General features: G+C 40.0%; 1 protein-coding gene across 1 annotated transcript in view; it reads left to right on the top strand.

Moving 5' to 3' along the window:
- Window positions 1–21,603, top strand: part of LOC126092555 (BSD domain-containing protein 1-like) — an 89,937-nt gene extending 68,334 nt beyond the window's left edge. The window contains exons 8-9 of the mRNA XM_049908214.1: window positions 3,286–3,660; window positions 20,968–21,603. Of these exons, the coding sequence (XP_049764171.1) occupies window positions 3,286–3,660; window positions 20,968–21,068 (476 nt within the window). The 3' untranslated portion in view covers window positions 21,069–21,603. The remainder of the gene's footprint in view (window positions 1–3,285; window positions 3,661–20,967) is intronic.
- The last annotated feature ends 2,053 nt before the right edge of the window (window positions 21,604–23,656 follow it).

Below are 23,656 nucleotides of genomic sequence, written 5' to 3' on the forward strand. Positions count from 1 at the left end.
CGCAGTAGTCTGGGGGCAGAGGTCAGCCTGCCCGTTCCTGCAGCTGGGCGAGCTACTGGTGCAGGAGTGCCAACCTGTTGTGCGAGCTCCTGCTGGTGGCGCTTGTGGGGGAGCAAATAGACCTTGCCAGCCATCTGTAGATGCAAACCAATGGATTCCAGGGAGTGGGGGAGGAGATGAACCTGGAGATCTGCAGGCAGTTTTGATAACCACACTGACCACAGGGTTTCGTCTGGCATTATCTGGTCACTGACCAGGAGCTGTAGCTGGTGCCAAAGCTGAGATTGGGTGTGCTTGCCAAGACGTTTCTCGTACAGTATTCGCAGAATGACCTCTTGTGGGAAACACTAGAGGTGCTCAATGATAGTCTTTTTTGAAGAATCGTGTTTCAAAGTTAGCGGCGGCATCAGAAATAGGTCGCAGATCAGGTCTGTGTGCCCGTGCAGTTGAATCATGAGGCACAAGAATTCTGAATTGTTGTTGGTGATGTGGTACAGTTTGAACAAGTTCTCCACCAGTGCAAACCACATTGCTGGGTTGTCCTCGGATAGTGGGGACAGGGTCGGTAACCAGCCTGGTGGTGATGACAAAGGCGGAGCTAGTTGTGTATCTGAGTCCCTTGTATCGTGTGGATGCTGGACCGGCACAGTCAATGCAGATGGCACTGCATAGGTTGCGAGCGAGCAGTCTGTCGGAGCGGATGAGAAAAGGTACCGAACCACTAGTAAATGATGCTGTAGAACTATCCGATGCAATGTTCGTGGCCCGGAAGTCCGATGCAGAAGGCATGGCCAGCACCATGTGAAAAGCGAGTGGGTGAACGGCTGCAGTCAAAATCCCTGCAAGTTTACTTGTGGTAGTTGGGGGGCTTGAAGACAAAACCGTTCCTCACAAGCATCTTCTAACCAAACTGAGTGTCTATGGAATATTGCCCCAGTTGTGCGACTGGATTCGTGATTTCCTGTCAGAAAGTTCACGGTTCGTAGCAATAGACGGAACATCATAGAGTAAAACAGAAGTAATATCCGGCGTTCCCCAAGGAAGTGTTATAGGCCCTCTATTGCTCCTGATCTATATTAACAACATAGGAGACAATCTGAGTAGCCCTCTTAGATTATTTGCAGATGTTGCTGTCATTTACCATCTTGTAAAGTCATCAGATGACCAAAACAAATTGCAATATGAGATCTGTGTGGTGCGAAAAGTGGCAATTGACCCTGAAAAAGAAAAGTGTGATGTTATTCACATGAGTACTAAAAGAAATCTGCTAAATTTCGATTACGCGGTAAGTCACACAAATCTTAAGGATGTAAATTCAACTAAATACTTAGGGATTACAATTACAAATAACCTAAGTTGGAACGATCACATAGATAATGTGGGTAGAGCAAATCAAAGACTGCGATTCATTGAAAGAACACTTAGAAGGAGCAACACATCTACTAAAGAGACTGCCTACACCACACTTGTCTGCCCTATTCTGGAGTATTACTGTGTGCTGTGGGATCCATATGAGGTGGGACCGACAGATGATATTGAAATAGTTCACAAGAAGGACGGCTCATTTTGTGTTATCGCAGAATAGGGAAGACAGTGCCTCAGACGTGATACGTAAATTGGAGTGGCAGTCATTAAAACAAAGGCATTTTTCTTTGCGACGGGATCTTCTCATGAAATTTCAATCACCAGTTTTCTCCTCCAATTGTGAAAACATTCTGTTGGCACCCACCTACATAGGGACAAATGATCATCACGATATAATAAGAGGACTCAGGGCTCGCACCGAAAAATTCAAGTGCTCGTTTTTTCCGTGTGCCGTTCAAGAGCGGAATGGTAGAGAGACAGCTTGAAGGTGGTTCACTGAACCCTCTGCCAGGCACTTAATTGTGAATAGCAGAGTAATCACGTATATGTAGATGTAGAGGTAGAAGAGTGGACGTGCGCGGAGCAGCACAGTAAAATGTTCCCACTGGGCTGTCAACATGACAAGCCGGGGCATGTTCGGAGGGGCGGAAACCACAGTTAATATCAGTATGCAGCACATTGTTCACATCAGGTGAAGGCCCTTAAAGTGCACTGAGGGGCTGAATGGTCACTGGGGACAGAAACTAGCCTGGAAATGTTTGTGATGTACACTTGGCGTTATCCACTCTGTAAACCAATGAAGTGGTAAAGCACTCAGGTGTTTCAGGAGCTAATCGGTTCATGTGATCTGTCCTAACAAAGGCGAGGTTGTACACGGCACTGTTGTAACGGTTGCCCGGCGTCTGATACATAGTTTGTGCATGAAATGCAGAATCCACATTAGCATGATCAAATGCAGGAACATTGCTTTCCTCATTATCGTTTTTGAAATGCACGTGTTACTGCACACTCACTGCAGAGGCAAAACCTGAGTCTGCAGTCACTTGTTGCACTGTCAAATGGTGAAAGTGTAGAGGCAATGAGACTGCAGGAAATGTTTTGTAGAATCCAAATGGTGGTGAAGTGACAAAATGTCCCGTTGTAGGTGCAGGAGCTTCGATATCCACGTGCTGCACGGCAGGATACATGGCCAAGCAGAACGAATTAGGGCATAAACAAAGCCGGTGCGGTAGATGCAAAAATACGAGGAAATTGTGTGCGAATTCTTGCTCAGGTTTATCACTATGGGATTTCTGTTGAGTTGTAGCCCAAGGAAACACACTCATTTCTGTAATACTCAGTATGTTTCATACAGACATCCTGTTACAACGAATCTTACAGCGAACTGAACAAGCAAGATGGCATTGGCCGTTAGGTTCAACGTCAAAGAACTTGCGATGGCAGAGGTGTGTTGTTCATACTTTTCGAAGCCACACATTCAACATGTAGCCATATTTACATATAAATTTGTGATATGAATGTAAAATGACTCATTCCACATCCTTATGATTTATCGAGCAAGTGATCCATGAAACTTGAAACTAACAAACACTCAATTAGACACAATGTGTAGTGTAAGAACTAGTAGATTTATATTATTTTCACTGCTTTGTTGTTGCTTGCTAATGAATGAAGTATGACGTGCAGGAAGCCAACTATAGCTCATTTTAGTAGAATCTAGTCATAAATCAATGTAAATTTTTCTAAGGCTCATCAGAATTTGTAATAAATATTAGTATTATTAATGTTAATTTCTAGTAAATTAATGCTTTTGTCAGACTGTATCAACTTTTTGTAATTATGACTGAAATAAGTGTATTAATGGCATCATTTAATTTGAATTAGTTCTTCACAACAATGCTTTCACTGGACTTCTTACAGAACAAGACTTTGGACCCAACATAGAGCTTTCAGAAGAGGAGCAGATACGCATATTACAAGAATATGAAAAAGAGTGTGAAGAAAAAAGACTGAAACAGGATCAGGAGACCTTGCTAGATTCCAGTTTTAAATTCAATCACTACTCAGATATAAATGGCAGTTTGGTACTTGCAAGCTCATCTTTAAAAGGGGCAGATGTTGACATTGTTGAAACAACAGATGACATCAAGAGAGGATACTGCGACAAAGACTCAGATGATATTGATTCATTAGAAAAGGACTGTATTGGAATGTTGCAAACTAGAGAGAAAAAAGACATGGTTGTAGTTGGATATTCTCCAAGTGCTCATACTTCATCTTGCTCTGGTGACAAAGGTGTGTAGACTGATAAGTGTTATTATTTATCTTAAAAGTTGTTGCAGTAATGGAAACACTTGAATACAAACAGTGGAATGATTGAAGGTAAGCTCTTACCATGTAGTGGAGGTCCTGAACCCTAGATGCTGAGTGAGGTGGCACAGCAGTAAGACTCTGGACCCACAGGGAGACAGTGGTTCAAATTCCAGTCCAGCAAATGAGGTTTAGGTGTTCAGTGGTTTCCTGAAAGTGCTTAAAGAAAATGCCGGGATGGCTCCTTTGAAAGGATGTAGCCAGTTTCACTTCCTGTCCTTCCCTAATCTGAGCTTGTACTCTGTCTCTAATGACCTCATTGTCGATGGGACGTTAAACCCTAATCTTCCTTCCTTTCTTCTGTAACATTAAATTCATGCTATACCTTATTTTACACGCTGCAAGACGCTATGGGGTATAAGACGTACCACGATTTTTTGCCAGTTATTCAAAAAAATAACATTTTTACCATCTTTATTATTAGATTGCGAAGTCAGATTAAAAAAAAAAAAATCTCAGTTTATAAAACTGAACTGGCCTTTAAAATCCCTGATAGTCATCATCTGGACTTTCTTCTTCTTCTTCTTCTTCTTCTTCTTCTTCTGTGTCATCGTCGTCGTCATCATCATCATCATCATCATCATCGTCCTTTTCATATGTGAGATGGTTTTCACTGCCACTGCCACACTCTTGAAATATTTAATAGTAATGTCTTCCCTCACACTAGGCCACAACTATTTTGTCACTGACACACTTCTTTGATTGTAGGTCATTTTACACCTCCCTTTAGGCATGAATTCATGTTGGGTTTCATCCGTCACCCATTTTTTCCAGTCCTCTCTTGTATACACTTTAAATGGTTTATTTATCAAGACATGAAGAGGTTGCAGTTGTGAAATTCTCACAAAATAACAGCAAGTTCTGTATTTCCCTGTCCCAGCTTCTCTTTCACCGAATTATTCAAATGGCCATGAAACTGATCTTGCACAGAAATAGAACTCTTCTTCAGTAACGCACCTTTAATTCCAGAATGAGATTTTCACTCTGCAGCGGAGTGTGCGCTGATATGAAACTTCCTGGCAGATTAAAACTGTGTGCCCGACCGAGACTCGAACTCGAGACCTTTGCCTTTCGCGGCCTTGCCCGCGAAAGGCAAAGGTCTCGAGTTCGAGTCTCGGTCGGGCACACAGTTTTAATCTGCCAGGAAGTTTCATATCAGCGCACACTCCGCTGCAGAGTGAAAATCTCATTCTGGAAACATCCCCCTGGCTGTGGCTAAGCCATGTCTCCGCAATATCCTTTCTTTCAGGAGTGCTAGTTCTGCAAGTTTCGCAGGAGAGCTTCTGTAAAGTTTGGAAGGTAGGAGACGAGGTACTGGCAGAAGTAAAGCTGTGAGTACCGGGCGTGAGTCGTGCTTCGGTAGCTCAGTTGGTAGAGCACTTGCCCGCGAAAGGCAAAGGTCTCGAGTTCGAGTCTCGGTCGGGCACACAGTTTTAATCTGCCAGGAAGTTTCGCACCTTTAATTCTCTCCCACATTCTGTTCGTCTATAATTGCATACCAGCTTCGTCCATGCAGCTCTTTGCCATGTACGTGAACACCACCAGCTGGCGAAATTTCTGAAGGTTTTGACATTGTTTTGTGCTTGGATATGATCATTGGATTAAGTTTAGTACCATCAGCACAGCATTAAAGTACAACAGTATAGTTAATTTTTTCATGTCCATTTGTTTTTATAGTTATGAATATAATAGAGGGAAACATTCCACATAGGAAAAATATATAAAAAAAACAAAGATGATGAGACTTACCAAACAAAAGCGCTGGCAGATCGATAGACACACAAACAAACACAAACATACACACAAAATTCTAGCTTTCGCAACCAACGGCTGCTTTGTCAGGAAAGAGGGAAGGAGAGGGAAAGACGAAAGGATGTGGGTTTTAAGGGAGAGGGTAAGGAGTCATTCCAATCCCGGGAGCGGAATGACTCCTTACCCTCTCCCTTAAAACCCACATCCTTTCGTCTTTCCCTCTCCTTCCCTCTTTCCTGGAGAAGCAGCCATGGTTGTGAAAGCTAGAATTTTGTGTGTATGTTTGTGTTTGTTTGTGTGTCTATCGACCTGCCAGCGCCTTCGTTTGGTAAGTCTCATCATCTTTGTTTTTTGATATGTTTTTATAGTTACAATTTTAGTGTCTTTCGTGGCAATAGATCTGTTACTCAGCACATCAAATGTCACAGGAGTTTTATCCATGTTCGCTATTTGGCTTAGTTCAACATTCGTTTTCTTTCAGTGTTGAATAATAAGGCAGTGGAAAGACAATATTTCCTCTTCATACTCTTGTGACATTTTCTGAAATATTTTGGTTTTAGTTTGCATGCTAAGTCCATCATGCTTCATAAATCTGTAGCAATAGCTGAAGAGTGTGTATTTGAATAATTTTTGTGTTAATTCCACTGCCATTTTGATGGCGTCCCTGAATCTGTTTTAATATTTCATCTTCCAGTTTTGGCCATTTTGCATTCAGTCCTCTATTTGCACATTTAGTCTTCCTCATTTTTTTCAGTTCTTCTTCAGTAGCCTGCCAATCGCAAATGGTTTTTTCTGTTGATGGAGGGCCGAAATTCCATTCAGCTGCTCTGTTTCCATATTCTTCTGCGTATACTGTAACTTTTGATTTACAGCCTGCATCCTATGAATACCTTTTACTTTTTTCCATTTCAAAGCTAGATACTAACAAAAATATTATTCTGTTAACGATAACACAAATCACTTACACTCTAGGTTCACTGGGACTGTAGACTGCAATGATGCATCATAGGCTAGGCAGTGTACTGGGTTTGCGTTGGCTGTTCGGGAGGGTTACAGTGTTAGCAAACTTGTGAATCCCCGCGTCACACTGGTGCACTGCTGCTGCCAGTTGAATCCAGTGTTGTCAGATAGAAAGAGGCTTCCTGTGGCATGGAATATATGACCACTTTTAAGACTGATGGGAATTTTAAATTGAACACTGGACATTTTCACATTAATTTTGAGTATGAGATGCACCTGAATTTTGAAGGCAATTTTTCGAGGAAAAAAGTGCATCTTATAGTCTGTAAAATATGGTAGTGGACACTTAAGTGTTCTAAAAAAAGGCATGCTCAGTGATCTTTGATGTGAAGACAGGAGGCATGTAGTTTACAAGCTTTGGGGTTGTTCCTTTAGCAACAAACATCCAACAAGCAGATGTTTTATCAGTGACAGGTGATATTAATGTCCTTTTTTGTATGTCTTGCTGAGTCGTGATAAGCCTAAGCTTTGAAGTGTTTCTCTAGGCTTTGCAACTAGTGTTTAAGGAGAATTAACTGATCTTGTCATCACGCACATAAAATTTGGATACAATATCTGCTGAATTTTTGTTTCCATCAAAAATCATTATTTATTGCTCAATATTAGTGTTGTTGCCTTTAGAGTATTCCCCGTTAGATTATATGTATTTATACCAATGCCTTTTCCAATCTTTGAAACACTTACGGATCATTGTTACACTTCTTTTTGGCTCCAGTAATAGGGTGAAGTCACATGTGTTTGTTTATTGAATACTGGTGCTGAGGCATTATAAAGTTGTTTTTGTGAGAAGAAAGGAAAAGAAAAATTATGAACAAACATTAAAGTGTGATCTGGAACATTATCATGGTGCAGTTGCCATGATTTGTTTCACACAAACCCAGGAATTTTCCTTGGAAACTTTCATGCAAATGCAATAAAAGTTCCAAGTTGTGTTCTCTATTCGTGGTGTGACATAGTGGTAAAACTAATCTCTACACCATTAAAATCAAAGAACATAGTAACCCTGCCCTTTGTAAAGGATCAAACTTACAAATCCCCCCCCCCCCCCCCTTATTCTTTCAATCTCAGGCCAGTAGGAAGCTTACATGGGGATGATTGTGTCTTGGTTTTGTAATTACGTTCATCACCAGTTACTTCTCATTTGAGCATTTGTTGATTCAGTAACTGCAGCTTGACATTCATTTGACACTGCTTTTGGTCAAAATTCAACAGTCTCAGCACCAATTTTGCTGCCATAAGCTGTATGCTCAACACATCTAAAAATAATTGCCTGGCATGAGTGACACAAAATGTGGACAGCATCAGCAACCTCTATATAATGATTTGGCACCGAGACATGTCAGTCGCAGAGCAATGAATTCAATGAGATTGCACCAAAGGGGTTGAAAGCTGGGGCAGCTGGCCTAGATACCAACACCTTGCCCACATGTTTACGGTGGGGTCTGCGGATTGCAGCTGGGCTTTCCTGTGTCATGCATGCAAAGGCTGCAGCTCATTTCTGCAGCTGGGTGATTTGGATTTGTATATTCCCTACGCTGGCACCTTAGCCTCGTGTCTTGCTACCTGCTCTTTTCTGGTAAACAACTGTACAGCTTGGTGAGCCGCTGCAACTCCCTACTGTCACACCTGAAGATGATGAGCACCTCCCTTGTAGAATATTGCACAGTTTTCATGATGCTTGAGAACCTTTCAACTCAGTAATCATGTTCTTCATTTTTGGGGGTTTTCATTGTTTGCTAATGTGCTGGGATGTTGAAAGCTCTCATTATGTTCAGCATCTTCTCTGACTTCTTGGAAACATTTGTAAATTATTATTTGGTCCACACAATATTTACTAAAGTAACAATGAATGTTTTTGGTGTGGTGGTGCAGTTTTATGCTCTTCTTAAATTAAATTGAATGCAAATTATTTGTTCCATTAAGTCTACAGACTGATATCAGTGAGCATGCCAAAACAAATGCTATCTTTTTGACAGTTGACTGGAAAAGCAAACATCCAGTAGGGTCACCAAGTCAAAATGCATTTCGAGTCAAGCATGCCAACACAGTAACAAAAAATTGTGTCTACTGAACCCAAAGTGAAACAAATCTTTTCTCTTCCCCCCCCCTTTCCCCCTTCTCCCTGAAGCCTTGTACAGTCCTCTCATTTATTATTTGGGCCTGTGTCTGTGAGGCAGTTTTCTCGAACAGACAGAGCCTTTTGTTGCAGCATACATGAAGCGTGAAATTTCCATGCTAACATCAGCTATGATTTACCATAAATAAATTACAGTTTTTTGCTACCAAATGAAGTGTCATAGTTGTTAAGACACTGTACTCGTATATTGGAAAAGTCATGTTCAAATCTGTGTATGGCTGTCCTGAGTTAGGTTTTCCATGGTTTCCCCGAGTAATTTCAGATGAATAGTGTCTTCAAACAGGCTTCAGCCAGTTATCTGCTCCATACATTTACAGTCAGAGGATTGTACTTAATCTTCTGTGACCACAAAAAACAGGACATTGAAGCCTAGATTTCATTTTTCAGTTTCAGAGCTGACAAGTATATTGTGCGACTAGGTTCTGGGCACATGTGGCAGTATTGGTGCAACAACAAAATTATTACTCTTCCGAAAGTTTCCCATATACTTGCTCAAAGAAGTTGTATTGTTTGGGTTGTTGGATGTTTGAAGGTTTTAGGGGTGCTTTATTGGACTCAAACTCCTTATGTATTTTCACCGATAGTTAGGAAGAACTGGAAGAGGCAGACTGAAGGCACACTTTAATTTAAAGAGCTCAATCCTGAAGGAGATGGTTGTGCACAGTTTTTTCTGAGATAAGACATCAAATATAGGGAAAAAATTGGGATTTAAAAATTAAAATAAAAGTCAAGACTGAAAGAGTTACTGCAAGTGAAGATAACGCTCTAACTCTTCCCCATTCCGCCATCCATTCCCATCTGTGGCACCAAGTCTTATTCAGGCTACTATTTTCTCATTCTTGTTTTTGTTCCTATCCACTGTTCAATGCCTCCAGTATAAAATGAGTGGCATATCTTTACTGGTTCCAGTGTTTGTATCTCAACAATTGCTTTTATGTTTTTTACACATTTAAAGTTTTTGGTACAGTAGCTTTTAGTAGATTTGCATTTTTTGTGGACAAAAGGAGGAAGAAGAGTGTTCCTTACAGCCTGTGAGGTATATTAATTCCAACTGACATTCCTGTGATTCAACTTTGAGGTGAAAATTGTTTGACTTGATGGTTGCTACTATTTTAAATATGATATGGTAGTCTGTTTGCTTTCTTTGTTTAAGATGTTTTACTTTCATAATTTTGCATAATAACTTTAATAATGTTGCATGTCTCTTCTGGTGTTTTATTTCACTGTCAAGAGTGAAAACTGAATTGCTGTTTGTGTCACTATGTTTTGCATGCATAAGAACAAGCTACTCGAAGTGATGGTGGCATGACACTAACAGACAGTTGGCTGCCATACAGAATCACTAGTTTTGTTTCTAGAGAGGCAGTTGAATGAAAAAGAATGGGTAAATGTAACTGTAATTAGTATTGTTTATGTATTTCAAGAATTCTTTTTTAGTTTCAAGCTTTGTATTTTTCACTAGCAAATATTTCCTAGTCCAGTTATTTTATTGCACTATAAAACTTTTTTTTAATCTGACACTTAATTATATTTCATGTTTCTGAAGTTAAGTGCTGTTATGTAAATAGAACAATACTTGAAAATAAATTTTTATTTTAAAATCCTGTATAATCATTGAATCACTTTATTTTTTTCTCTTTCACATAAGTTTAGTATTTTTCTGTTACACAAGTGCTACAAAACACACAAGGCACAAAAACAGAAATGTAAAATCATCAATTGCAATGTGCATATAATTGTTTTAGTACTTATGTAGTGAAAATATGCATGCAAAGAGAAAAGCCTGAAATGGTGGAAAACATAAATTAAAATGTATTCAATTTGGAAATATTTAGTTATCCTGATTTGGGAAATAAGTAGTTGGACTGTGACCATGTAACAGTGATAACCCTAACTTTCAAGGTGACACTATATATTTCAGGTAATCTTGACATGAATGCCTGGGTTCACCCTTGGTCTTTGGCTCTTTATTATTAGTATTCATCAGATTTGAGCAAAAATGTAGTATTTGCAAATGTGTGTATCATAGGAAAATATTATTCGTGATGTGAATTATGTCAGAAAAGCTATTGCTTGATGTCTGTGAGCACCTTTAATAGAATATGATGACTTTATTATAGTATCTGTGTGTAATCAAATAAACTTTTGGCCATTTCATATAGGATCTCCTTCTTTGATCATTGTTGTCTCTGTTGAGTTGAATTAGTGATATATATCACTAAAAATATCAAATTAGTTGGTCAAATTAAAAAAAAAAAAGGACAAGTAATTAATAAGTTCTCATCATACTGTTGAACAAGATGAAAGACAGTAATTTGTATCGTAGTTATAACGTGAACTATAAATTGAATAACCATATTTCAGATCCTGATTCTAGAACTAGAGGAGCTGTATGTATGCAAGATGTAGGTTGTATGATGGGACAAAGCAGATGCTACATGTTACATACACTTAATTAATATCAAACATCTTCAGTGATGGTAATATCTTGAATGTTATTCATGGAGGGTCATATATCACGAGAACAAGTTATCTGTCATAGTAAATGGGTTTTTGCAGTACTTTTATTGATAATTGTTACTGCTAAACTTTTATTGTGAGAATTTTGTAATAAGTAACAGGAAATTCACAATATTACATGAAGTGAACATGCCAGGTATTTCAAATTACTACAGAGAAAAGATACATGCTTTGAGAAGGTATTGACATTTACGAACAGATGTAATAGTCTGTGAATTGGGAAGGTCAAGTGATATAAGATGAAGAAAGCTCTACCTGTGGTTGCCATAGAAGAATAAGCATTTGTAAGTATTTTGTAGTCGTAAGTTGTAAAACCTCAAATTATTCACATAAGAATGTTATAAAGACATGTTGATAGTTGAACGTGCAAAATAAAAGCATACAATGTTTCCAGAATGAGATTTTCACTCTGCAGTGGAGTGTGCGCTGATACGAAACTTCCTGGCAGATTAAAACTGTGTGCCCGACCGAGACTCGAACTCGGGACCTTTGCCTTTTGCGGGCAAGCGCTCTACCATCTGAGCTACCGAAGCACGACTCACGCCCGGTACTCACAGCTTTACTTCTGCCAGTACCTCGTCTCCTACCTTCCAAACTTTACAGAAGCTCTCCTGCAAAACTTGCAGAACTAGCACTCCTGAAAGAAAGGATATTGCGGAGACATGGCTTAGCCACAGCCTGGGGGATGTTTCCAGAATGAGATTTTCACTCTGCAGCGGAGTGTGCGCTGATATGAAACTTCCTGGCAGATTAAAACTGTGTGCCCGACCAAGACTCGAACTCGGGACCTTTGCCTTTCGCGGGCAAGTGCTCTACCATCTGAGCTACCGAAGCACGACTCACGCCCGGTACTCAAAGCTTTACTTCTGCCAGTACCTCGTCTCCTTCACTCTTCAGTGTGACTGAACACACTTTACCAGCCCAAGGAAATGGTCATGCCTCACCCCTCCACTGCTAAGGCCTCTTCTGCTGTGTTAAGAGTTGTTTGATTTACAAGCAGTATCAGGAGAGGAGTAAATCTGTGTAGTGTCAGGTACAGTTGAGCACAGTGCAGTGTGAAAATGAGGGCCTGAAACCAGTTGCAAAAAGCCATTATAGTTGTCTTTAGTCTAGATATGTTGTTCTCCTTCACAAGAATACTCACCTACACGTAACAATTTTAATTGCCATCCTGGTTGATTCCAGATTGTACAGCATCCCCTATACAGTTCTGTTCCCGCCTCTTAGTATTACTCTCTGTCTAAACTCCCAAAAGACAATTTGACAGTCTAATGATTTTGGAGTCATGATGGGATTGTATATCTTGTACTTTTCCCAGCAAATAGAATATTCAATCATCTTTCAGGCATACGTCTGAGACAGCAATATTTCATCTTCTGATGTTTCAGATATTAACCACAAAGCAGTCTTCAACACAAATCAATGACTGAATTAAAACTACGTGATGCAGTGGTATACTGCAGAGTAAAATATGCCTGCTTTACAAATAAGACAGCCGACACAGTAGTGGCAGTCACAAATAAAATTTGTGTACCGAAGAATAAAATAAAGCAAGCACCAAGTCAGCAAATGCAAAGTGCTCACTAATTATGTGATTCATGATTGAAATGTATGACAGTGCTAGAATTCCAGGTATTCAAGACCTAGAACAGTAATTCCTCTGACAGTAGAGGTCTGGAATGAATGATTTCCACCAGTTGTGGGGCCAGAAACCCTCTTGTCATTGTTGAGCAGATGGTCCGCCAAATGTATTTCTACAGCTTCCATGACCACTGAATACCAATACGATGAGTCTGTGGCCAGTATCTTGACTTTCTTGTGACCCTTGGAATGCCCAGTGGAAGTGTGAAGTGCAGTCACTTCCAGTTTGTTGGATTTGTTAGCCCTGTATAACTTTCACCAGTCTAAGAAAGAATTTCATGAACACCCATCTTTGCAAAACCAGATCAGTTTTCACAGATCTGTGAAGAGCTGCTGTCTTAGCCAGTTGGCAGAAGATCATGTTCACTTTATGCTTCTTCATTGTTCTGACAATTTCTGAAGAAACGTTTCCCGCATATGGAAGGAAGGCTGTAGAATCACACTTCTCTCTCCTTCATCTTCCTCTTTCTCTGGATGGCCTGATGTTTGCCTTGTAGATCTCTCCATTTTTATTGACAGCATGAAAGACAGACCTGTTTGCCTGGAAGAGGTCATGGTGAAAGTATATTTTAAGAACTTAACCCATTTAATTGCTCCTGCAAATATATAAAATGTCTGACAAGTAATAAGTATAACATAAAATCATTTTATGATCATCTGATCAATTTTTATCATTTGCCCAATAACATAAAATGTCTGAGAGGTAATAAATCTAACAGAAAATAATTTCACCTGCAAAACAACTAGTCCATTAATAATTTTTTATTTAAATATGTGTAGCCTGTAAAAAAAGCACTATTTGTAAGTGCAGCTCCATGAGTAGGACTGAAAAGTAACATGCTCATTAATATTACATTTACACCAGTGTGCGATTTAGGGACTTATAAATTGACAACATGTAGCTATCCACTGGAACAAATAAAGTGTACATACCCTATAAACTGATTGGTTCCACACCATTTCGACAGAATTTTGTTCATATGATCTGTGGAACATTTAACTAACAAACAATTCTTTTCAGTGTGCTAAGTCGCTATCTTTTGTCTCGTTGTTCATTTAAAATTGTATTTTGAACAATGTTGTTATAGCTACTTCATACTGACCTCAGAGAAATGTTAAGAAAGCTGAGTATGCAAGTATAAGTCCTGTTGTTATTATTAAGGCACACGTGTAAAATTCACATAGACCTTTCGTTTTTACCATTATCATGTGAAATTACTAGTTACTGTACCAGTATGTCTTTCATTGATTCTGAAAGTATTTATTGTAATAACATATCTCAAAGAGAGTAAAAAATCATGGTGTCACTTACGACATAGGATGCATATGCTTGTTGTTGAAGTATATGCACAAAATAATTTGACATGTAAAATCACAACCAAATTTTTTTATTGTCAACTTTTGGTTCCCATTGCTGGATTACGCCATGCTTTATGCTGTTAAACCAGCTTACTGCAGCCCACGATGTTCAACACAGTAATGAAGTTTGAGGTAACATTTTTGTATGTGCAGATTATTTGCATTAGATATTAGTTTTAATAGACAGCTGTACCATTTGTATGAATGTTATATTTGGCTGAAGAAATAATTTTCTGATTGTCATCCATCTTGCTTAACTTATTGTACTTATCTGCACATTCATTCTGATAAAACTGTAGTCTTGAACTGACAACGTTACTTTTTAGCCACCCTAATTTCTATTCCTTCCATAAAAGAATGGTTTCATTGTACTACCTGCTTTTTGGTAGATGTTGGATCATATAATAGCTCATGAGACAAACGTTGCTGTTCCACGTGCAGGTACATGCTGTCTCTTTCAATCACAGCCTAATAGCAAAATTTGTCCACCTCTTCAAAAGCACCTCCCTCATCCTTTTTTAACATACTTATTATAGCAACCAATCAGCTTCCATTTCAGTAAGCAACTGACTCTATTCCTGTTCGTATTTGGTGACCATTAGTCAACTGCAGCAAATCAATTTTGTGTCTGTGACAGACGATTCGTATACTGAGACAGTCCTTTCCTTTTCCCACTGCCTCAGTATACAAATTAAATATCGGTGGTCACAACTCTGCCTTGTACCAATCCCATGTTTGGCCTCTGGTACCATCTGTCAGTACTGAACACCCACACTTGGTTCTCGTAAAGAGAATGGACAGATATTTTATTCCTGTAGTTGATACCCCACTAAGAATGGAAAAAACTTTCCTTTTTCTACATTGTCAGAAGCCTTCAACTCTCCAAATACAATGTGTGTTTTATTATTCTTTTCCAAAATCTTCCCTCTATCATTTGCTTCAGTACTGTACACAGCGGCTTCTGCCAGGGCCGCTCTACCACTGATAATCTTGTGTTCCTCAAGTCTGCCATCCGAACAGCCTTTTCCAGATACAAACACCTTGTTGCCGTCTTTTTTTATTTACGAAAAGCGTATGACACCACCTGGCAACATCATATCCTTGCCACATTATATGAGTGGGGTCTCCGAAGCCCGCTCCCGATTTTTATCCAAAATTTCTTGTCGCTTCGTTCTTTGTGTGTCCAAGTTGGTGCCTCCCATAGTTCCTCCCCCCATATCCAGGAGAATGGGGTCCTGCAGGGCTCTGTACGAATGTCTGTCTATTTTTAGTGGCCATTAATGGTCTAGCAGCATCTGTAGGGCCATCCGTCTCACATTCTCTGTATGCAGATGACTTCTGCATTTTGTACTGCTCCACCAGTACTGACGTTGCTGAGCGGCGCCTACAGGGAGCCATCCACAAGGCACAGTCATGGGTTCTAGCTCACGGTTTACAGTTTTCTGCCGCAAAGTCGTTGTGTTATGCACTTCTGTCAGCATTGTACCATTCATCCAGAACCAGAACTTTAACTTAATGATGCTCCACTAACTGTAGTGGAGACATATCGATTCTTAGGACTGGTTTTCGATCCCCGATTGGCTTCGCTTCCTCACCTTCGTCAGCTTAAGCGGAAGTGCTGGCAGCACCTCAATGCCCTCCACTGCCCGAGCAACACCAGCTGGGGTGCAGATCACTCTACGCTGCTGCAACTCTACAGAGACCTTGTTCAATCCCGTCTTGACTATGGGAGTGTGGCTTATGGTTCAGCGACACCCTCAGCATTGTGTTTACTCAACCCAGTGCACTACTGTGGCATTCGCCTAGTGACAGGAGCTTTTACTACAAGTCTGGTGACCAGCGTCCTTTTGGAGGCCGGAGTCCCTCCATTGCAGGTTAGGCGTTCACAACTGCTCACCAGTTACATTGTACACATTCGTAGTTCTCCAGTGCATCCCACCCACAGCGGTTCATCTCCCGTGTCAGCGCCAAGGTCAGGGCTTCCAATTGCAGTTTGTGTCCGATCCCTTCTTTCCGAACTGGAGTCCTTGCCTTTACCACCTATACTTTGAGGTCCATTCACGTACACCTCCATGGTGTACACCTAGACCACAGCTTCGCCTGGACCTTTCACATGGTCCAAAGGACTCAGTTAATCCCGCAGCTCTCCGCTGCCATTTCCTCTCAATTATTGACATGCACCGAGGCCACGAAGTAGTTTACGCCAACAGCTCGATGACTGACGGTCATGTCGGCTTCACTATTGAACAGCATTCCTTGACCGATGGCTGCAGTGTTTTCACTGCCGAGCTGGTGGCTATATCTGTTCATGCCCTGGGAAGTTGTTTCTTCTGTGTACTGACTCCTAGAGCAGCCTCAAGCTATCAACCAGTGCTACCCTCATCATCCTTTGGTAGCTACCATCCAGGAGTCCATCTATGCCCTGGAACGGTCCGGTCATTCAGTGTTGTTTGTCTGGACCCCTGGTCACGTCGGAATACCAGGCAACGAGCTTGCCTACAGGCTGGCCAAACAGGCTACGCGGAAACCGCTTATGGAGAGCGGCTTCTCTGCAACTGACCTGCATTCAGTACTACACCGCAAGGTTTTGCGGCTTTGGGAGACGAAGTGGCATAACCTCAGCATGCACAACAAACTGCGTGCCATTTAGGAGACTACGAATTTGTGGGAGTCCTCCATGCGGGCCTCTCGCAGGGACTCTGTGGTTCTCTGCTGGCTCCACATTGGCCACACTTGTGTGACACACGGCTACCTCCTGCACCATGATGACCCACCTCAGTGTCGGTGCGGCACCCGGCTGACAGTGGCCCATATCTTGGTGAGCTGTCGTCCTTTGGCTGCCCTGTGACAGACTCTTCAGTTATCGGACTCGTTGCCATTAATTTTAGCTGGCAATGAGTCATCTGCTAATTTAGTTTTACGTTTTACATATGACAGTGGGTTTTATCATTCTATATAAGTTTTAGTGCATGCCATTTGTGTTCTCCACTCTAATGCTTTTAGGGTGGATGTTTTAATGTGTCGCAGAGTGGCTGGCTTTTCCTTTTTAATCTCATTGTCGGCCAGCCACTGCTTTCTTGTTTTTACCCCTTCTACCTGTTTCTTGCTTCTCTCTGTGGTTTTCTTTTCCTGTTTTGTCCATAGTAGTGTTGGTTGTCTTTCTGTCGTTCTCCTGGTTCTTCCTTTCTCCTGTTATTGTGCTGTACATCTTCTTTCTTTCCTTCTTTCCCTTGTGACCTTGCAGTTTGGTCCCCCCCTCCCCCATTTTAAGCCAACAACAGTACCGTACACAGCTCAGATTACAGTTGATGAAGTTTACAACTGCTTTATAGTAAACATTTTAAGTCTTAATATTATAGGGACCCATATTACGTGAGTTCAGAGTAATGAAACTGAGTGAGGTGGTGCAATGGTTAGCACATTGGACTCGCATTCAGGAGGAAGACTGTTCAAACCCACATCCGGCCATACATATTTAGGTTTTCCTTGATTTTACTAAACCACTCCAGGCAAATGCGAGGATGGTTTCTTTGAAAGGACACAGCAAATTTCCTTCCCTATCATTGCCACATTCCGAGCTTGTGCTCTGTCTCTAATGACCTCTTTGTTGACAGGATGTTAAACCCTATCTTCCTTCCTTTCTTTTCAGATTAATTAAAATGATCTAGTGTCATAAGTTGACTTGTGCACTAAATGAAACATTACATGTAAAATTCCCTGAGGTCCTGCTGAATAATAGCTAAAATGCAGTTAACGCATGAATCAAAAAGATCAGTTCAACATGTTATGCACTTACACATACCAGTTATTGTGTTGGCATGAAAACCAGGGTGTTGGTTTATTTCACATACTTTCACTCCCTGCTGTCTTACAGGATTATTTTCTGAAGCCATACAGCTAAACTAAAGAAAGTATGCACTCAGAAAAGGTGAACAGTAGGAATACTGTCAAATAGATAACCGAACATCTTGGAGGGGCCTTCTCAGATGTAACGGAATTTTTACACTTCCCAGTACTACATTTACCTTTTAAATTGTGCGTTACTAAAATCAGTTTCTGATGAATTATGATTTAAGCAACCATAAATCAGTACAGGAAAATAATTTATGTGTAAAATTTTCTGTCTTGTGTAGGTTCAGAGTGGGAGTATGTATTCTGGTACAAATGTGTTGATTGCCTTCCTGTCTGGTCATTGCTGTAGTCTGATATCTGGTCTAAAAGAATAAACAGAGAATCTCTGTAAATCCGAAAGAAAAAGAATCATGTACCTGGTGGTTATAATTAAACTTTCACAACTTAAACCATTGTAGATGGGGAACTATTTACAGTTGGGTACCCAACTTTATAAAATTCATGTTCAGACTGAGTGCTGCACAGTTTGTGTTATTAGTAGTATTAGGTGCCACTACTGGTATTCGTACCCCAAGGAACATGGACATGTAGCTTGAATAGCACATGTTACTGTGATCTGCTTCCCAATCATGTGACCCCAGTTCTGTGGGGGAGAGGTGCTTCGGACTACACCGTTTTGATGGATTTCCACCTCACATTATTCATGAGGTCACTCAGTTACTCCATAATACATTAGCAGAAAACTGAGTCATTGGTTGATCATTCCAAATTTCTTGGGCACCAAGATCACCAGTTTTGAATAGTACATGTGATTTCTGGCTGTGAGGTTACCTGAAGGACAGGGTTTATCAATGGGATACTGACACACATTGAAGGCTGAAGATGAGTGTAGTGAGGGAGATAGCAAACATCCCATCTCAGATATTTCAGGCAGTTGTAGAGCAATCTCTAGTGCAGTTCCAGGCTGTCATTGATGCATATAGTCATCACATTGAACATAAAAATGGTACTCAATTAACAAATGTGAAAATTAAAATGTAACAATGGAAAATCCAGAATGGAATAATGGGCAAGTGAAAATCAGGAAAGAGGATAGACACTGAGTATAGCAATGTGCTGGAAAATAGTGACAAAGGAAAACATTACTGGGTTACAGGATGGGAGAAAAGCTGTTAGGCAAAATCAAACAATTGAAAATCCAGGATGGAATAATGGGTAAGTGAAACACAGGAAAGAAGAGAGAGGATGGACATCGAGTACATTAACACATTGGAATTTAAATGCATTAATAGCAAAAGTTTAATTATAACCACCCTGTAATTTATTAGCCACTTTATTTACAAATTATCTTATTGTATGCATTCAAGAATTTAAGATATCCCCTAACTGTGTGAGAAGTAAATATTATCGTTGTAAACTGGCCTCTGTTCTTGTGGCACATTGATAACTGTTGGTGTGTGATAAATGTCAGTCTGGTCATACAGCTATGCGAGGACAATGGTGGGAGACAAATAATGGCTATTTAATAGAAATGAGGAAGCAGCACAGTTCCTTTTGTTTTGTTCCTTCTTTTATTTTTTCCCCCAAAGTAACTGTTTTTGATTTAATTTTACTGTGTGAAGTTGAAATTAAGTAAACAACCTAGATATGCAAAAATTGAGATACTTGCACAAGATATTCTACTGTGGCGAGCTGCATCCAACCAGTCTTCATTCTGAAGACAACAGCAACAACAAGTAATCCCAGAGGGTTCTCCATCATAACATGATCAAATGGCAGACAGTGAATGAACAAGTGAATGAAAGGCTGACTACCTGCTCCATTCCCGTGATCAGTCTTAAATGACCTCAGTGGCCATGGAATGTCAAACTATAACCTTCTATTTTTTTCCCAGTCACTGTTCAAAAGTGAAATTCCTCAATGTTGTTGCTGTTTTGATGAAAACAGTGCACTTCACACTTACCAGTCATCTGTAATACATAAATTTTAATGCACACAACTTCTTCTACATTAAAAACATCCACTCTCACTGTTTGATTTCTCCAAGTTGTAACTGTGCCACAGTAGTCATATCCTTTTGTAACTTGCAAGTACACAGTATTTGAGTTGAAGCTCTTCGTACCTTTTGTATATAGTGTGTATTTTCTTTAGTGTGTATTTTCCCAGCGACTCTCAGCCAACACTCACCTCCTGTCTTTTGTTGACACCAGTTTCCGCAGTCCTATCGCATTAGAGATAGAGATCTGTTGACATGGTCACATTACATTTTATTTGTTACCTTAACTCCTCTTTCTGTATGGACTTGGCTGCCAACAGCCTATTATTTGAAACAAATGGATGGAACAAACTGGCACCACTTGTTAGATTCACAATGTAGTTGCTGAATAGACTATACTGTCTAACACTCTAAACTTGGCAGATGTTAATGTCATTTGGACTCTGTCTGATTGCACCAACACCATAAAACTGTATAATTTTTATAATGCATATCTTTTTCATAGACTTATAAAACTTGTACAAGGCTTTCTCAACTTTCAAGAAAACTTTTGTTAACAAGATTTCTGAAAAGGCTAAACAGATGTTGCAGTTGAGTGTTGAAATGTAAGATGAGTGTAGTACTATGGCAAAAATTCATTGAAGAAGAAAATACTACCAAGACTTCTGGAGAACCACAGGGTGTCCAAAAACAGGCTGAAGTCTACAAAAATGGGACAGCCTTGTACAAGGACAGATCTGCTGACAGCAAAAGACAAGGCTGTTATTACTGACAAATATTCCCTGGATGTAGTGTAATTTATACATGGAAAATAAGTGCAGCAAGTTCGCATTCCCCCTTTCATCCCATACATCCTAGCTTTCAGCTGCTGTTTAAAAAAATAATTTCAACACACATCAAGACAACTCCAGTTAATGAAGAATTCACAATTTTAACATTGCTGTTTTTGTTTCAGAAAGTAATGATGATGACTGGGAAAGAGAATTTGACATTGAAGAGAGTGATCTTGAGACAACAACAGAACAAAAAGGTGTCGAGAGTGTTTCTGGGCGATAAACTATACATTTCACACTATTATAAACATGGTTGTGCCCTGATATATACAGGAACATGGTACCTGTAACATTATGGCTCCATCTACTGAGTTTTATCATATGTTGTTCAGAAGCAAAAATGATATATTCATTTAACTTCTATGGTTATTCTTTGTATGCATGAAAGACAATATTGTCAATTTTCTTTCCTCCAATTCAACAGATGAACTGTGTATACAGACAGGAAGGTCTTATACAGTGCAAATGCTCACTTGTTTATAGAAAATAATTTCTTTTCTTCTGTGTTTGTTTTTACACTTGTGTTTCATATTTGTAGATAGACATTTTTAAGTTTTTTGTGTGAATTTTAAAATTTATCTCATGGATTTTATCCTTTGTTATGTATGTTAAGGAGCACAATTTTTTATATGTATATTGTTTTGTTACTGGAGACATTGTTTATCAAATGTTATTTGCCTGCTTTACTGTTTGTACAAGAAATATTTTAAATGTTAATGAATTGTCCTAGCAGAAAGCTTTACTGGACAAAATATGTATGACAGTTGTATTTGTACAGATATATAAAATAAATCTGTAAAATGTTTGTGCATGCTAGATTTCTGATTGCAGAGACATCATGTGGGCAGAATTTCTGAGTTGCTCAATACCTCTTCATTCCTTGATTTAAAATCAACTTGCAGGAAGATAGTAGATGTAATATATGGTACTTCATCATTAACTGGAACATCAATGCTTACCTCCTGTACTGAATCTTCTGGTATATTCATTACTCCATGAATAGCAAAGTAGAGAAGTACATATGTACTGTCAAGATAAAACATTCCCAGACATTTGCCTCTAGTTATTGTATTCTTCTCTTCTATATTATAACAAGATGATGCAAGGCAACAGCTCACCAAATAGTTCAAGTGCTGAGTCATCGATTGGAACATAAACAAGACTGTTTGCTATCTTTCAGAGGAAGAGGCGGCAGGCACACAGGATAAAAATGCATGTTTTTTAATGTGCTATCATTTTCACACAAAAAAGTGTGTCGTAGTCTGGGCACCCATGATCAACGAATCTACAGTGGCAGTTAATTCCTTCCCCACTATGCTGAGGGTCTCACTAAGATCTCCATAGACAGGCATTAGGCACCCAAACCTAGTCCACAAACAGCTGTCAAGGAGAATACCCCACCCCCTCCTCCTCCTCCAACCATTGTAACCCCAGGCTGGGATTTGCCAAAGCTTCAACTACTTATCATCATGCCCAGAACTGAGGGGTAATGGAAATGCCATGTGGCTAGGGCCTCCCGTCGGGTAGACCATTTGCCTGGTGCAGGTCGAGTTGACGCCACTTCGGCGACTTGCGTGTCGATGAGGGTGAAATGAGGGTGATAAGGACAACACAACGCCCAGTTCCTGAGTGGAGAAAATCTCCAACTCAGCCGGGAATCGAACCAGGGCCGTTAGGTATGACATTCCGTCACGCTGACCACTCAGCTACCAGGGGCGGACAACTGAGGGGTGTCCGACACCAATCATTTCCACCCATCACAAAGTTGTATTCCGCCACCCAGCCAATCTTCATACCTGGGTCCATCCTGCCACACCTATTCTCAAAAACGCCTTGCCACATGGGTCGTATCTCTGTGCATGCCCCATATGCAAGATTTGTTGATACACGCTCACAGCATGTCATATGCGAATTCCATCACAAGATATCCTATCCTACCAGAGGCGAAACATAATCAGTACCTTCACTGCATGATAGCAGTGGTTATGTTACTGATGACAGTGCCACTAAAACAAATTTAGTAACAAGGTTTTCTGAAATTCCTCCACCAAAGAACATGAAGTAAATGTTCCAGAATTCTAATCAAGAACACTGCCAAAGTGAATAACTAGAAGATATTCTCAGTGTAGTGAAGCAGCTCATATCACTTGATAAAGGCAATACGTTTGGCCCAGATCCTGTAACAATTAGGCTCCTTTCAGAGTATGCTGACACTATAGGTCCATACTTAGCAATCATATATGACTGCTCATTCGGCAAAATATCCATACTTAAAGGCTGGGAAGTTGTGCAGGTCACACCAATACTCAAGAAAGGAAATAGAAGTAATCCACTGAGTTATGGACCCATATCACTGGCTTAGATTTTCAGTAGGATTTTGGAACATATACTGTGTTGGAACATCATGAATTACCTTGAAGAAAATGATCTATTGACAAATAGTCAGCATGGATACAGAAAATTATCATTCTTGTCGAACACAACTAGCTCTTTATTACAAGAAGTAATGAGTGATATTGAAAAGGGATCTCAAATTGATCCCATAGTTTTAGATTTCCAGATGACTTATGAAACCTTTCCTCACAAGCAACTTTTAATCAGATTGCATGCCTACAGAGCATTGTGTCAGTTGTTCAACTGGATTCATAATTTCCTGTTAGAAACATCTCAGATCATAATAATTTTCAGGTCATTGAGTAAATCTGAAATGATATCTGACGTTGCCAAAGGAAATTTTATAGGCCAGCTGCTGTTCTTAATCTATATCATTGATCTAGAAGACAATCTGAGGAGCTGACTTAGATTGTTAGC

This window comes from Schistocerca cancellata, chromosome 7 (genome assembly GCF_023864275.1).
Source record: "Schistocerca cancellata isolate TAMUIC-IGC-003103 chromosome 7, iqSchCanc2.1, whole genome shotgun sequence".
Taxonomy (NCBI): Eukaryota; Metazoa; Arthropoda; class Insecta; order Orthoptera; family Acrididae; genus Schistocerca; species Schistocerca cancellata.